Here is a 16700-nt window from a genome sequence, read left to right on the forward strand (position 1 = left end):
GTTTTCCGGCGGTTTCAAGTCGGACATGCTTTTGCTTGTCTGACAACAAATGAGGGATCCATCTAGCTGTAATACGTCTCATTTTTAAATTAGAATGCGGAATACGCTTGCGGCTGAAACACCAACTCTACTAGCTATCTGATGAACAGTTAGTCTGGCGTCAGACTTAACCACATCACATACTTTGTTAACCATAGTGTTAGAAGTAGCACTACAAGGACGTCCCAATTTTAGTGCATCATTAATAGAGTCACAACCGCTTTTAAACTTCTTAATCCACCTCGTGACGGTGGCATACGACACTTCATTCTGTCCATGAACAACACACAATTCGTCAAAAATCTCCTTCGCTGATACGCTAAGCTGGCATCGAGTTTCAGCTGCCTTTACACTTCTCTTGCCAACCATTTTACTATAGTATCAATGACTATATGTTGCGTTTATCACTGTATTAGCGATAATACTGCATGTACACCTGTAAATTTAGTATATCTGTGTAGAGAATGGATGTCTCGCTATATCGGTACAATTTTCAAGAAAATCCCGTGCAAGGCGAGGCCACACGATAATCAGTTGCATTACTTTTGAAATGCCCCTCGTATAGCTACGAATTAGCTTACATAAAGAATCCACTAAAACCTGCTGAGATGAAATGGCTTTTGTTTACAGGCCTTTTGGCAATCAAAACTTTTTTGAAAAGATAATATACGTAAGAATTTCTGGATTAGATTCATAACTATTTTCCGACATCTTCCATCAAGCTAGAACCTTTAAAAATGCCAGGTCAGTGTCTTCGGACAAATATTTATACAGAGATTTCAAGTAATACATTTCGAGTTTCTTAAATGACCCAAGAGAGTTCAATTCAACCTGCACGTGCTTAATAACGCATGCATAAGCTTGAATATATCACGTGGGAAAACACATCTCCGGAAAAGAAAAGTTTATGTTTTTATTACAAATCTGGTTATTACAAATGTGGTTGAACCTTGGCAACCACTTTTGTAATAAAAACGAGAAATGTAATAATTTTCTGAAATAAAATATGTCCATGAACAAGGATTTCGGGTAAAACATTTGGAGTCTTAAATGACCCATGACAGTATAGTTCGACCTGCACGTGCTTAATAAAGTATGCATAAGCTTGAATATCACGTGGGAAAACACATCTCTCGAAAAATAAGTGTTTGCGATTTTTATTACAAATCTGGTAATTACAAATGTGGTTGAACCTTTGCAACCACTTTTGTAATAAAAACGAGAAATGTAATAATTTTTTTAAGTAAAATATGTCCATGAACAAGGATTTCAGGTAAAACATTTGGAGTCTTAAATCACTCAGGACAGTTTAATTCGACCTGCACGTGCTTAATAACGCATGCATAAGCTGGGATATCACGTGGGAAAACACATCTCTCGAAAAAAAGTGTTTGCGATTTTTATTACAAATCTGGTTATTACAAATGTGGTTGAACCTTTGCAACCACTTTTGTAATAAAAACGAGAAATGTAATAATTTTTTAAAGTACAATATGTCCATGAACAAGGATTTCAAGTAAAACATTTGGAGTCTTAAATGACCCAGGACAGTTTAATTCGACCTGCACGTGCTTAATAACGCATGCATAAGCTTGAATATCACGTGGGAAAACACATCTCTCGAAAAAAAGTGTTTGCGATTTTTATTACAAATCTGGTTATTACAAATGTGGTTGAACCTTTGCAACCACTTTTGTAATAAAAACGAGAAATGTAATAATTTTTTAAAGTAAAATATGTCCAGGAACAGGGATTTCAGGTAAAACATTTGTAGTCTTAAATGACTCAGGACAGTTTAATTCGACCTGCTCGTGCTTAATAACGCATGCCTAAGCTTGAATATCACGCGGGAAAACACATCTCCCGAAAAAAAAAGTTTGCGATTTTTATTACAAATCTGGTTATTACAAATGTGGTTGAACCTTTGCAACCACTTTTGTAATAAAAACGAGAAATGTAATAAATTTCTGAAATAAAATATGTACATGAACAAGGATTTCGGGTAAAACATTTGGAGTCTTAAATGACCTATGACAGTTTAGTTCGACCTGCACGTGCTTAATAAAGTATGAATAAGCTTGAATATCACGTGGGAAAACACATCTCCCGAAAAAAAAAAGTTTGCGTTTTTTATTACAAATCTGGTTATTACAAATGTGGTTGAACCTTTGCAACCAATTTTGTAATAAAAATGAGAAATGTAATAATTTTCTGAAATAAAATATGTCCATGAACAAGGATTTCAGGTAAAACATTTGGAGTCTTAAATGACCCAGGACAGTTTAATTCGACCTGCACGTGCTTAATAACGCATGCATAAGCTTGAATGTCACGTGGGAAAACACATCTCCCAAAAAAAAAGTTTGCGATTTTTATTACAAATCTGGTTATTACAAATGTGGTTGAACCTTTGCAACCACTTTTGTAATAAAAACGAGAAATGTAATAATTTTCTGAAATAAAATATGTCCATGAACAAGGATTTCGGGTAAAACATTTGGAGTCTTAAATGACCCATGACAGTTTAGTTCGACCTGCACGTGCTTAATAACGCATGCATAAGCTTGAATATCACGTGGGAAAACACATCTCTCGAAAAAAAGTGTTTGCGATTTTTATTACAAATCTGGTTATTACAAATGTGGTTGAACCTTTGCAACCACTTTTGTAATAAAAACGAGAAATGTAATAATTTTTTAAAGTAAAATATGTCCAGGAACAGGGATTTCAGGTAAAACATTTGGAGTCTTAAATGACTCAGGACAGTTTAATTCAACCTGCTCGTGCTTAATAACGCATGCATAAGCTTGAATATCACGTGGGAAAACACATCTCCGGAAAAGAAAAGTTTGCGATTTTTATTACAAATCTGGTTATTACAAATGTGGTTGAACCTTTGCAACCCCTTTTGTAATAAAAACGAGAAATGTAATAATTTTCAGAAATAAAATATGTCCATGAACAAGGATTTCGGGTAAAACATTTGGAGTCTTAAATGACCCAGGACAGTTTAATTCGACCAGCACGTGCTTAATAACGCATGCATAAGCTTGAATATCACGTGGGAAAACACATCTCCGGAAAAGCAAAGTTTGCGATTTTTATTACAAATCTGGTTATTACAAATGTGGTCGAACCTTTGCAACCACTTTTGTAACAAAAACGAGAAATGTAATAATTTTCTTAAGTAAAATATGTCCATGAACAAGGATTTCAGGTAAAACATTTGGAGTCTTAATTGACCCAGGACAGTTCAAATCGACCTGCACGTGCTTAAACACGCATGCATTAGCTTGAATATCACGTGGAAAAACACACCTCTCGAAAAAAGAAGTTTGCGATTTTTATTACAAATCTGGTTATTACAAATGTGGTGAACCTTTGCAACCACTTTTGTAATAAAAACGAGAAATGTATAATTTTCAAATCTGGTTTTATTACAAATGTGTTGAACCTGCCTCTGTCTTAAACCAGATTTTGAATAATGAAAACAACGAAAAATCGATTATTTCAATGTTAATTTCAACCATAATAAACGAGCAATGTTATATATATTACAAGCAATTTTTATTACAATGTGGTTGTAACATGCCTCTTACATGTATACCCTAGGATTCAATAAGAATATGGTCATAACGGGAAAATAATCTTTACCGTTCAATCGTAATTTCTCACCTAACGCGCAGTCGGGGAATGGGTACTTGAATTGAACAACAATAATCACTTCATTAACAACCAGTCACATTGTCTAACAATATCCATATGCTGAATAATCAATTATTTTATGCTTTTTTGTCAACGTACAGAAAAAAACTTCTTACATTCCAATATGAATTATCGGTCTAGAGGATCACGCAGTGTTTCACATGTTTGCGAAATGTAAACAAATCAAAAACAGATTAAAAAAATACATTTTTACAATAACTCGAAATGATGATGAAATTTTTGTAATGAAGTCTTAAATTTGAAATCGTACATAGGTCTATCTGTTGTTTTATCTATTCATTTTGGCACATTTACGTACTGCATTTTCACCATTTTATGCAACAGTGTATAAAATGACGTACATACATTTTCACATTAGCCAATCAGAGTGGTTTTGTAATCCAGGGAAGTTCAAGCAAGTTTTTTGTGTAATGTTGAAATAACTATAAACTACGCGTTGTTTTTCTAAAATACGATGTATTGAAGAAATGTGACCGGTACACAATGGAAGATAAATTACCACTTGTTTGATATCCATAGTTAGTTGCGGTCATAAAAGGTCCACAACTGGATATTTTAACGAAATTAGTAAGTCCAGTTTGGCAAGACACAAATGTAATATTCTTTTATCACTTGTTAGTCTTTTCTGCTCAAGCATCAAAATTGCATCTTTCTTATAGACGAAGTGAACTTTACAAACGTCTTCTATACAATGTACTTAAAACAAAGTCAAAGTCAGAATGTTCTGACACTAGTAGGATTACTAAAATTATGAGTCGTTATTCACCCCCACGACGTCAAACATGTGGTAAATGAGATTTACTGTGAAATCATTAATATTCGTGGAGGACTAATTTTCGTGGATTTCGTGGTTAAGTCAATCCACGAAATTTAATCTCAACGAACAAGTAAAATTCCTATTCACTTTATGTTCAAAAGTTGTAATCCACAAATTCATATCCCCATGAAATTGCCATTTTGACCAAAACCACAAAATTTCATGCCCACAAAATTAAATGATTTCTATATAATGTGTTGTTTTATGTTATCAATTATTCTTTAAAACGTAGATCACCTGGAGGAGGAAATGGCGGATACCAGGGAAGTTGGTGGAATTCGGGAAATTGGGGAAATTCGGGAAATTGGACAGATTGGGGAAACTACAATCCTTCTAATTACTGGTATGATGATATAGGAACAAATGGCAGGTAAGGAAATATTAGTGTGTACACGCTAAATTATCCAGGAACAATTACAGTGTAAGTTAAACTGTATTATTAAAAACGGTTGCTGTGAAAATATAAGCTGTATTATCAAGGAACAGTTGCTGTGTAAATACATGCTGTGTTATTAGGAACGGCTGCTGTGTAAATACAAGCTTTAATACCCAGGAACGGTTGCTATGTAATGGGTACAAATTAAATAATCAGGGAACAGTTAATGTGTAAGTAAAATTAGGAACGGTTTCTGAGTAAGTACAACCTGACTATCAAGGACCTGTTGCTGTGTAAGTATAAGCTGTATTATTAGGAACGGTTTCTGTGTAAGTATAAGCTGTATTATCAAGGAACTGTTGCTGTGTAAATGCAAGCTGTATTTATTACGGGGGCCTCCGTGACTGAATGGTTAAGGTCGTTGACTTCAAAGCACTTGCCCTTTACCGATACGGGTTGGAGCCTCACTCGGAGCGTTGAGTTCTTCATGTGAGACAGCCATCTAGCTGGCTTACGGAAGATTAGTGGTTCTTCCCAGGTGTCCGCCCGTGATGAAATACTGCACGGAGGGGCACCTGGTCTCTTCCTCCACCCTCAAAGCTGGAAAGTATAACTGTGTCGGTGCGACGGTAAACCCAACAATAATAAATTGATTACGTCACCTTATGTCATATAATAAGAGGTTATAATCGGTCTTGAGTGAGTAATAGCCTACTGGTTAGTGCCTATATATAATGTATACGGTTCAGACGAGTATTCCCTCTTCGGGTCGATTATTGCCTGATGTCGGGTAGCGTCAACGTGTTAACCTTTCATTATGTAGGAAAGAACACTTTAAATGTGTAATAGTCTTATTGTCTTGAATGCAATATTAAGATTTAGAGGCGGTTTCGTTATGACAAAAATGCTAAGATATAGAAGTGATAAGATCTATCAGCTGTATGTAATCATCTTGGATCAAATATCGGATAAGAAAGAGGAAGACGTGTGGACTCAGAAACCATGAAGTTGTTGGCATAAATTTTAAACCCATTTTAGACTAGAATGACGGAATAGTGTCATATTCCAGTTTATGAGCAATTTCACTAGATGTGAGTGTCAGCACCAGTTTTGATTCCATCATGTTACTTGATCATGCGATTTCACAGAATTTATATGATCACCATAATTATTGTGCCAGTTATATTGCATCTGTTGAAAAATCATCTTATCCAAGGACTAGATTTCAAGTTGAGATACATCTAAAACTTTCTTAGTTGTGCCTTTCAAAGGCTCTGACTTCAGACAAGTTGGTTAGTACATTGGTTTACAGTGCTCCCTCTCTACAACAACACACTTTGGGAGACGGAAAATTTGGTTGTTGTTCGGAGGGAGTCGTTGTAGAGAGGTAAAATAAAGAACAATAAGCATATTTTGGGGTCAGTAGCAAGTGTTGTTGCAAGGAGGGAATTGTTGTTCAGAGGGCCACTGTAGCAGGAGAGCACTGTACTTATATGTCAGACTGATCCTGTTTATATGTTTAACATTTTTATAGTTTGTATTTGTCACTAATGGTAGAGCCTTTCACAGCGGGGGTTATTTTATTTACACTGTGTTGTCTATCTTGTTGAGAAAGGGTAAATGTAAGGTTGGCATGTCCTAAAGGCATTTAAACACGAGTTTCCTTTATATAGGTTACTGACCTTTTCAAGGTGGTGCCCCTTTTTTAAAATTTTTGTCAGTATGTATATTGTCTTGTTTGTTAGTGATGTTACTTTCATTATCACCCTTCGCCCCCTACTTTTATGCCAGTCTCCCAGTACTTGGACCCAGTATGGTTCTTCGTTGTTCTGGAGTCAATTCAACTTTACTATTATAGAATTCTGTTTCGGCGTGTGCTTGAAGTGTGGCGTGTGCTTGAAGTGTGTTGCACATTTCATGACCCATCATGAACAGACTTGGTCAAACCGAATCTTTTTTATTTTGACTGGTAGCGTTCTGTGCTTCCAAAGGAATACCCCTAGCACCGGCTTAAGTGGAATTCTAATACCTAGATATTGAATGGACTCTTTGATCCCAAAGGACCAGAAAATATAACACTGAATCTAAGTACGGTACCTTATCCTTGAAGTGTTTCATTTGTTGGTCCAGCATTTATAGTGTTGCATATTTGTCACATATTTGTTTTTATCCTTCAGGACAACTCTAACATCTTGCGGCGACATTCCCGATCTTGATCTTTCTGCATTCGAACCAAAATTTTATAAGAAAACAATGGAGACAGATGAGCTTGAAAACAACGTTGACATTAAGGAAAAACTAGAACGAATGCTTGACGAGATAGGGAAAATATGACACTACACAAACATTGAAAATGACTTAAACCCAAATGTAAACAACGCTAACTGTCCATCTTATTCTATGTACTATGTATGATCGTTTATAATGTGTCATCATTGTCCATGTACTTGTTTCAAGATTTTGTCTACGTTTCTGAGTGGTTTTCTAATGCTGCACTTTTAACCGCTGTATAATACATACGTCAAGTAAAATAGCTCTTCGTCAAAAATGTAGTCACCATATTTGTTTTGTAGGATTTTGTTTGAGTTTCATTTGGGCGATTTTGTAAACATTTCAGTACTGAAAGAAAACACCTTTACTTTTTTTTTGTTAATTTAACTTACAATTTCTATACTTCCTTAAATATGAAATGTTTTACGATTACCTACGTTATTCGTGTTTTAAATTAAGATAATTCTATTTTCGTCATCTGGTAAAAATAAATACGTTCATTTAAAGCGTCACTTCAAAGGAGTTTTGTTTAAATACTGATTGAATCTTATGACAAATATGTCGGTAATTATGCTGAAAATTTAAATGCATGGTACAAGTGTATAATATTCCATTTTTAACTATTTCATTTTTAACTGTATTGATGTGGTTTGTATGATCCTTAAATGTATATTCAGATTTATCTAAATTACAAACTGTCAAATAGTGTCTTTGTGAAATTTTCCACACATTTTTTCATACATTAAAAGCTAAACTTTTAAATGGACTATGTTGGCATTTTTATGAAACGGATTTTATATTTGAAAGCTGCGCACCTCAAGATCTCAAGATTTGTGTCATTTTTTTTCTCGAAAATTGAAAAATGCCTTCAGTATTTGGTAATTACAATAAAAAGTAAATATAAAGTAATTATGTGCATTTTAGGATTTTTTTTTATCTTTACAGAACACCTTTTAACACTTAGCCTGCTTGCAGCAAGTGTTTCTGCATTTGCGACCAGTGCAGACCAAGATCAGCATGCACATCCGTGCAGCCTGATCATGGTCTCTACAGTTCGCCATTCAGTCAGTATCATTTTGGTAAGCACCCCTTTTAACATTTGATGGTACTGTCCAAATTGAAAAATGGACAAGCTCATTTAAGGAATTTAGAAGGGTAAGGGTGAATCAATAAAACATGTAGCCAACTCTCAGAAACGTTAGTCACGCTACTAAAATTTGATACAAAACCGGAGAAATTTAGCTGTACTTTTATTATGATTCATATTAAATTATCTACTTAAACAGTACTTGTTATACATGTCATGACTGTTGTATTTATATTTTGTATAAGTTTTAATACAAAATCAAAATTATTTTCATTATCAATAGCTCATGCATTGAAAAGTGTGATAGCGGGGATAGTAAAAAAAATACAGATAAATATAAGACGTGCCATGAGAAAACCAACACAGTGGCTTTGCGACCAGCATGGATCCAGACCAGCCTGCGCATCCGCGCAGTCTGGCCAAGATCCATACTGTTCGTTAACGGTTTCTCTAATTGCAATAGGCTTTGAAAGCAAACAGCATGGATCCTGACCAGACTGCGCGGATGCGCAGGCTGGTCTATGCTGGTCGCAAAGCCACTATGTTGGTTTTCCCATGGCCCCATGGCACGGTTCAGATATCTTTTCTGTCCATATTAGTTCTTTATTTCATTCCGGCAAGTTACATTGGCAGGCATGTAGTTGAAAAAAGTTAGAAATTATTATACTAACCTACTTACACGAAACCATAAGCTTTATACTAACATGACTGTTACCAATAGTTAATATTTACTTGGTCATCTCTTATAATAGTTGTTGTTTGTAAATATGTTATGCTTGTACGTATTAACAAGTATATGACTGATAGTTAATGGGTCAGGGGCTTAAGTTACAATAAAGATTTTATTTGATTTTTAATTTGAAAAAACAAATATGTTTCTCTTGAAATATTTCAGATTTGTCAACGTAACTAATCATGGTTAAAAAATGGTTACGGCTTATAATATTTGTTGTTTGTAAATATGTTATGCTTGTACGTATTACCATGTATATGACTGATTTTTTATAGGTCAGAGGTTTAAGCTACAATAAAGATTTTATTTGATTTTTAATTTGAAAAAACAAATATGTTTCTCTTGAAAAAATTCAGATTTGTCAACCTAACTAATCATGGTTGAAAAATGGTTACGGTTTAAGCAATATCTCAAACATAAGACAGAAAGAGTTGTGTTTTATATGAAAATTGGACATAAAATAAAATATGCTTATTACGCTTCAAAAGAATTGTCATTTATCAAACCTACAGTGAAACGCCGTTTGCACGGTCACTAATGGCTCAAGAACCCTGCTGACTGAAGCCATTTGGTGTTGTCCCCGGGCATTTTTCTTTTATTCTCTCTTATTTGAATTAATGGAAATGTAGCAAAGTCATCGAGATTGTTATTTCCCCATAGACTTCCATTATGAAATGATAAACAAATGACTAAAGCCGCATTCCAAGAAGCGCAGCCCACAGCACGCGCTGATGGCCTGTATACATAAACTGGTACATGCACAGACACGACAAAGGACAAAGACAAAAAAAACACACGATGACTAAAAGAACAAATAAAGGAACACATCGGGGCGCTGCCTTGGCACTGTAAGTGGTAAAAAAACTACCGGGGGAGCTAAACCCGGTTTATAGTGCGCTCCTCATTTCACTGTCATCCTAGCATGTTCCTAAGTCAGAGGAAAGTGACAATAAAAGTCGCAGAACAGTGTCAATAATAAAGTAATCTCTATCAGGTGAATCCCTAACACACGCAATGGCAACAGAAGGTATGTACAACACACAAAATATTGTACATTTATATAAAAAGCAAACCTTAAGAACAAAAAAAAAAAGCATTTACTCAATGTTTTTGCAAAAGCATCAAGATAATCACTGGCTAGAAATCTGCCTTTCTATGGTAATAGGGTCTCCTGCTTGTTCCATCAGGGAAGCGTAGCGTGCAACTGTAAAATGGTTGAACACAAAACAATTGGTGCCTCTGGAAACAATAGGGCCATAACCTCTTTTAATAAAAACGTTTGATAAATATACCAACTACATTAAAAAATTATGAAACGGCCTTGTCAGGTCAGCACACTACAAAATCTTTAATTATTTTCACTGGCCTAAATTAAAGCCTGAAATGTTCCAGTTTGTAGGTCATGTCCAATAGTAGGCAAACCGTTCCAAACAAAAAATCAAACAAACAAACAATAAAAAACAATTACCAGCATTGTATGACCCTTTTAGCAGAACTTTAGCGGTGATGTTTAAAATTTACAACGAAAAAGTGTTTGATCTGCTACAAAGTGAAGGTACATCTCGGCAAAGTTTGCCTGTAAGAATGACAGCCAAGCACGGATTCTGTGGTAACTGAAAGAAAAATATCAATTAAAGTTTAACTTTATCTCATAACACTGCATTTGTTTTCAAAACTGCATCTTTTAATGGTTTGCTGTTGGATTACACTATGCTTATTCCATTCAATCTTAATCACCATCATTTGAGCAGCGCCATGAGAAAACCAACATAGTGGCTTTGCAACCAGCAATCTCTAATTGCAATAAACTTTGAAAGCGAACAGCATGGATCCTGACGCAGGCTGGTCTGGATCCATGCTGGTCGCAAAGCCACTATGTTGATTTTCCCACGGCGCGGCCCATTTAAATCAAGTTTTCAAACTTATTGAGAACACTGCAACAGTTGCAATAATACCATTAAATTAAAATAGTTATGCAGTTTAAAGGCCATGATTATCTTTGGATATGTTTGTTTTTGTGTCAAGGTCAATAGTATCTTTAAAATACTCTATATATATTCTCTGTCAGTATTTTCTAATCTTGAAGACCGCTAACAGAACAAGACGCAGGTCAATTTTTACCGTGTATATTTACAACTGAATTAGCGGCTAATTTAATTCTCTCAAATCAGGAAACCTGCGTTAGCAATATTATATTAAATATAGTTGCAGGTCTGCAATCATACCCTGTATCAAGTTACAGAGAAATAGACTATTACATAGAGGAATGCAATAAAAACAGAACAGTTGCAGCAACAAAATGAATGAGAATAACAGGTAAATATAGTATAACAGTAAATTCAGTCTTTATTGAATCAATGCTGATAAAGGAAAACATTTCGTTGTTTGGTCCAGCTTAATCACATACACGGTGCAGTAATACACTTGCTTTTGCGCTTATGGTCAAAGTGAACTAACTGAATTTCCATTAACCCACATTGTAATGTTTTGTATTAGGGTCCTTTCCTAACATTTAAACATTTGATAGCACCTACTCAGGATGAAAGAAATATCCATCGCCTACCATAAAACTACAGGGAAAAAAACCTGTTGACCATCACATTTTGGACACTTTTTTCACTTTGAACTCGGTTACCCATAGTCCGGCAGTGAGTTTGTTATTTTTCTTGAAAATGTACCACTGGTAAGGCATGTATTTTTATCGCCCAAAATGCAATATTCCAAATGATTTTAGCTTGTAATCACGGATTAGAATTTTGGTGTATGAAATTAGATAGTTTTCAAACACATTCAACATATATTGCACCAATGGGAGACAACTTTACATGGTAAATACACACCGCGGAATTTCCTATACATTTTAGGCTAATTAGAAGCCATGTGAATTACTTTATTCTGACAAAAAAAGCTAAATAGGTATCATGATTATATACATGATGTAATATTAAATTCTGTATTTATTTAGGCCGAGCTAAAGGAAAGAAATGATTCTATTTAAAGTTTGAAATCCGTAACAACTGGAAACCAAGATATTGACTACTGAGTGGTCTTAATATACTGACGAATAGCTTCTATATATGAGCCGCGCCATGAGAAAACCAACATAGTGGCTTTGCGACCAGCATGGATCCAGACCAGCCTGCGCATCCGCGCAGTCTGGTCAGGCTCCATGCTGTTCGCTTTTAAAGCCTATTGGGATTGGAGAAACTGTTAGCGAACAGCATGGATCCTGACCAGACTGCGCGGATGCGCAGGCTGGTCTGGATCCATGCTGGTCGCAAAGCCACTATGTTGGTTTTCCCATGGCACGGCTCATATATATAGATAGATGAAACGAAGCATGCATCCTTTTAACCGCGTTCATACGAGCATGTTTAAATGTATGATTTCATTCGAGCTCATACTATCGTGACCATCAGTTTTCAACAAAATTGCCTGAAAGAAAATCGAACAAAAATGTCCAAAATCAATATGGTTGACCTAGCTGGAAGGTATGGCTAAAGAACATAGTTTAAACTGATATAACTCTTTCCTCAAAGTTGTTCTTTCAAAGTTATTAACACATGCGTAACCATGTCCTATAAACAAAGTTAAAACATTTCGTTTTCTGTGAAAATATAGTGAAAAGTACTTACCATTCATCTGTGTTCTACGAAAACCTGCATTTTTTTTTAAAAAAAAAAAGAAGAAGAAAGCCACAAGAATATGGTCAAAAGAAATAAAAGAAATTGTTTGGTCTGTTTCAGTGAACGGGCATCGCAGACAGGCGCGACAGGTATACGTTTCAAAGAGAAGAAACATATCAACCAATCGCTGATGTCGTTAGGAGTTGTTATTAAAAGTAAGTCTGCTATATCTAGTCAAAACAGTGAATAGTTAGTTTGTCATTTTCAAAGATATATGGATGTATGAATCTGAATATATTGTTTTGCTTTCAAGAGCTGATATTTTATTTTTTTATTATTTTCAGATTTGTGTGCGTTGGCAACTGGGAGGTCAGATCAAGGACCGAGTGAGTTTTTATTCTTTTTAAATATCCCGTGTGAAATAATACATGACAACATCTTTGCATTTTTATAATACTTGATATACATTTTATACGTTCCAAACAGTGAAAATCGATCAAATCCTGTCTCGCATTTTGCAGTATATAAATTGTCAATATATTACTATAAGCTAGTCATAACATGTTCTTGCTATTTTTATTGGCCGCATCAAAATATTTAACATTACATGCAGGAATAAACTGTACCTTTCAGCTCCCTACAGAGACTCTAAACTAACAATGCTCTTGAAAGATGCTGTTGGCGGTAACAGCAAAACAGTCATGGTATGCGTTTAATTCAACTGAAACAATATTTAGCAGTAGCAACATGTCTTGGCATTTTCTTCGCATTTCCTTCCACAGATATTGTTTTTCATCAAACTTTACCACGTGTTTTCTATTTAATCAAATTTTTGTTGATACAGTCACTGAAGTTAGCTATATTTCCAAGTTAAATAATATGGTATATATTTGTTTGGTATTTCCATAAGTCATCGAAATTTCGTTTTATCACGAGTATGCGAAATTAATAGGTGTATAATTAATTACAGATAGCTACAATTAGTCTGGCTGATCAAGACTACGAACAGACTTTATCTACCCTCCGATACGTCAACAGGGTGAAATCCATCAGAAATAAAGTTATTGCCAATGTCTCCAAAACAGACGTGTTCATTAAAGAGCTGTGGAAAAGAAAGAAGCCTTGCTAGCTAAGCTAAATGAAAGGAGAAAATCAAGCATTGGACATTCAGGGGAAGGCCAGTATAATGTGACTAAAAGGCGCCACACAAAATGTTGTCATACTATTTATGTTTGAGAGATAATAGCGATATATACCAAAATTATTCCCCGGTCTAAGACAAAAAAAAATGGTTAATACAATATCTTACGATCAGTGATATTTGTTTAGTAAAAACTGTCTATAGAAATTCTTTCGCTTACACAAGCATACAAAAAAGAGAAATACACTTAAAACGTGAGGTAATCATATAAAAGCACTACATGTATACAGAACAGAAACCAAACCCATGCTAGGACTTTCACATATACGCCAAATTTTGACCCGAATCTCTGGGCGAAAATGTGTAGAAACAAAACACAGTATGAAATGGCCTTAGTATGGATAATAATGATATGTTACTGCTAGGATATTAATAATAAAAAGGCGCTAATGGCCGATGTCGGAGAATGAATAGGTTCGGTTTCAGTTGCGATTCGGTGTATATGAAATGACCTTTACAGATTTTTTTAGCAACTGAATAATGAAATCGTAAAAGGTTAAATACTTTTCATTAATAGAAAATCTCCAAAAGCCTAATGTTAAACAAACCTTGTTGCTATATATACGCCATGTTTGATGTTCTTTAACACCCGATCTATTTAGTGAAATATGATTATTCTTTGTTCTTCTTTTTTTTAGAAATCGCGCTGCTGAAAGAGAAACAACTTTCGGAGGTAAACGGAATACAAGTTTTCAAAAACTCTTACCAAAGTACCAGATTTCTGTCTTTGAGAATAAGCAATACTCTCTGCAATTCAGATACAGAAAACACATTCTTTCAGATTCAGCAAAACATTCTATCTTTTCAGATTAAGTAACAACTTTCTATCTTTCAGATTAAGCAACTATGTTCTATCTTTCAGATTAAGCAACTATTTTCTGTCTTTCAGATTAAGCAATTATGTTCTATCTTTCAGATTAAGCAACTATTTTCTATCTTTCAGATTAAGAAACTATGTTCTATCTTTCAGATACTGAAAATACTTTTTCTTCTTTAAGATTTAACAAACATTTTCCTTCTTTCAGATTAAGCAGCAGTAGTATAAGAATTGTTTGTGCGAAGTCAATCTAACCTCATTTGACCTTTTGACCCTTGGTCAGGACTGACCAATGCCGGACAATTTAAAATCCACAGGTTTTAAACCCAGTTAAAACCAACTAAGAAGTTTTAAATACATATGATATAGATGAGTTTACAAAATAAAATATATTGTTTGAAAGAAAGAAGATTTACTGATAATATAAACCCCCATTATGTTATAACAAAAAATGGGAGAAAAATGATAAAAGCTACCTGTTCGTCTTGTGGGAAAATGAAAGCAAAATTTGTTAAAAGTACTATCAAAGCAGGTAATTTAGATATTCATAAAGCAATGTTACCTTTATTACCTAAAAAAGGTTTAACACTTCCAGGATATAACTATTGTGGACCAGGAAATCCTTTAGATAACGGACCTCCTGTCAACGAACTAGATGCAGTATGTATGAATCATGACTTTTGCTACGACTCAGGACTAAGTAAAAGTGAATGTGATAAACAAATGCTTTCCAATTTAAAGAACACTAAGTCAAAAACATTTGGAGAAAAGATTGCAAAACATTTAGTTGTAAAACCAGCTATCAAAACGAAATACAAACTTGGTCTCGGACAGGAACAACAGTTCCCTATGGGTTTAACACCCAGACAAAAATCAAAAAACGGGAAAAGGGGGGTAGAGTATACCCCGGAATCACATGGAGTGATGAATTAGCAGAAGAATTACACAAACCAATTAAAAGGAAATTTAGGAAACGAAGAGTGATAGTTAATGATATTGATGATACTTGGTCAGCTGATTAGTTGACATGCAAATTTTTCAAAATATAATAAAGGAGTAAAGTACTTGTTAACCGTTATTGATATATTTATAAATATGCTTGGGTTTATTTCATTAAAGAAAAAACCGGAGAAATCTGTTACAGAACATTTGAAAAAAAAAATTTTTAAAAGGGCGATTACCAATAAATTTATGGTGGATGAAGGAAAAAATTTAAAAATAATAAAAAAGTTTGAATCATTTTGAATAAAAATAAGATTAATATTAGCATACAATTAATGAAGGTAAAGCTGTAGTAATTGAAAGATTCAATAAACTTTTAAAAAGAATAATGGGAAATATTTTACAACAAAAAAATACTTATACTTATTTAGATAATTTGCAGGATATGGTTGAAAATATAACAAAACAAAACTTCTAGTATAAAAATAACACCAACCGAAGCCAGTAAAAACTTAAATAAAGGTACTGTTTACTTTAATTTATATGGTGATTTAAAGATACCAAAGAGCAAAACAAAATTTAAAATTGGTGATCGAGTTCGCTTAAGCAAACTTAATGAAGGTAAAGCTGTAGTAATTGAAAGACTCAATAGAACTTTAAAAAGAATAATGTGGAAATATTTTACAGCAAATAATACTTATACTTATTTAGATAATTTGCAGGATATGGTTGATAAATATAACAAAACAAAACATTCTAGTACAAAAATGACACCAACTTTAATTTATATGGTGATTTAAAGATACCAAAGAGCAAAACAAAATTTAAAATTGGTGATCGAGTTCGCTTAAGCAAACTTAAAAGACATTTCGAAAAAAGGATATACACCAAACTAGACAGAGGGAATATTTATAATTTATAAAATTAATAATACAAATCCCAGAACATACTCTATTAAAGATTTAAATAATGAAATAGTTCAAGGTTCATTTTACGGACAAGAACTTTTACATACTACACAAGAAGTTTTTAGAATTGAAAAAATTATTAGACGAGACTATAAGA

General features: G+C 34.1%; 2 protein-coding genes across 3 annotated transcripts in view; both read left to right on the top strand.

Annotated features, from left to right (window-relative positions):
* Positions 1 to 9539, top strand: part of LOC123537740 (myeloperoxidase-like) — a 30615-nt gene extending 21076 nt beyond the window's left edge. For both annotated transcript variants that reach the window (XM_053521813.1, XM_053521812.1), the window contains 2 exons: positions 4815 to 4952; positions 7136 to 9539. In XM_053521813.1, coding sequence (XP_053377788.1) covers positions 4815 to 4952; positions 7136 to 7292 — 295 coding nt within the window. In that variant the 3' untranslated portion in view covers positions 7293 to 9539. The remainder of the gene's footprint in view (positions 1 to 4814; positions 4953 to 7135) is intronic.
* A 1703-nt stretch (positions 9540 to 11242) lies between these two features.
* LOC128547924 (osmotic avoidance abnormal protein 3-like) lies at positions 11243 to 14171 on the top strand. Its single transcript, XM_053521815.1, has 5 exons — positions 11243 to 11365; positions 12796 to 12890; positions 13020 to 13061; positions 13309 to 13379; positions 13646 to 14171. The coding sequence occupies exons 1-5, from the start codon at positions 11349 to 11351 to the stop codon at positions 13802 to 13804; spliced, it is 384 nt and encodes a 127-aa protein (XP_053377790.1). The 5' UTR covers positions 11243 to 11348; the 3' UTR covers positions 13805 to 14171.
* Positions 14172 to 16700: the final 2529 nt, after the last annotated feature.

This window comes from Mercenaria mercenaria, chromosome 13 (assembly GCF_021730395.1).
Source record: "Mercenaria mercenaria strain notata chromosome 13, MADL_Memer_1, whole genome shotgun sequence".
NCBI lineage: Eukaryota > Metazoa > Mollusca > Bivalvia > Venerida > Veneridae > Mercenaria > Mercenaria mercenaria.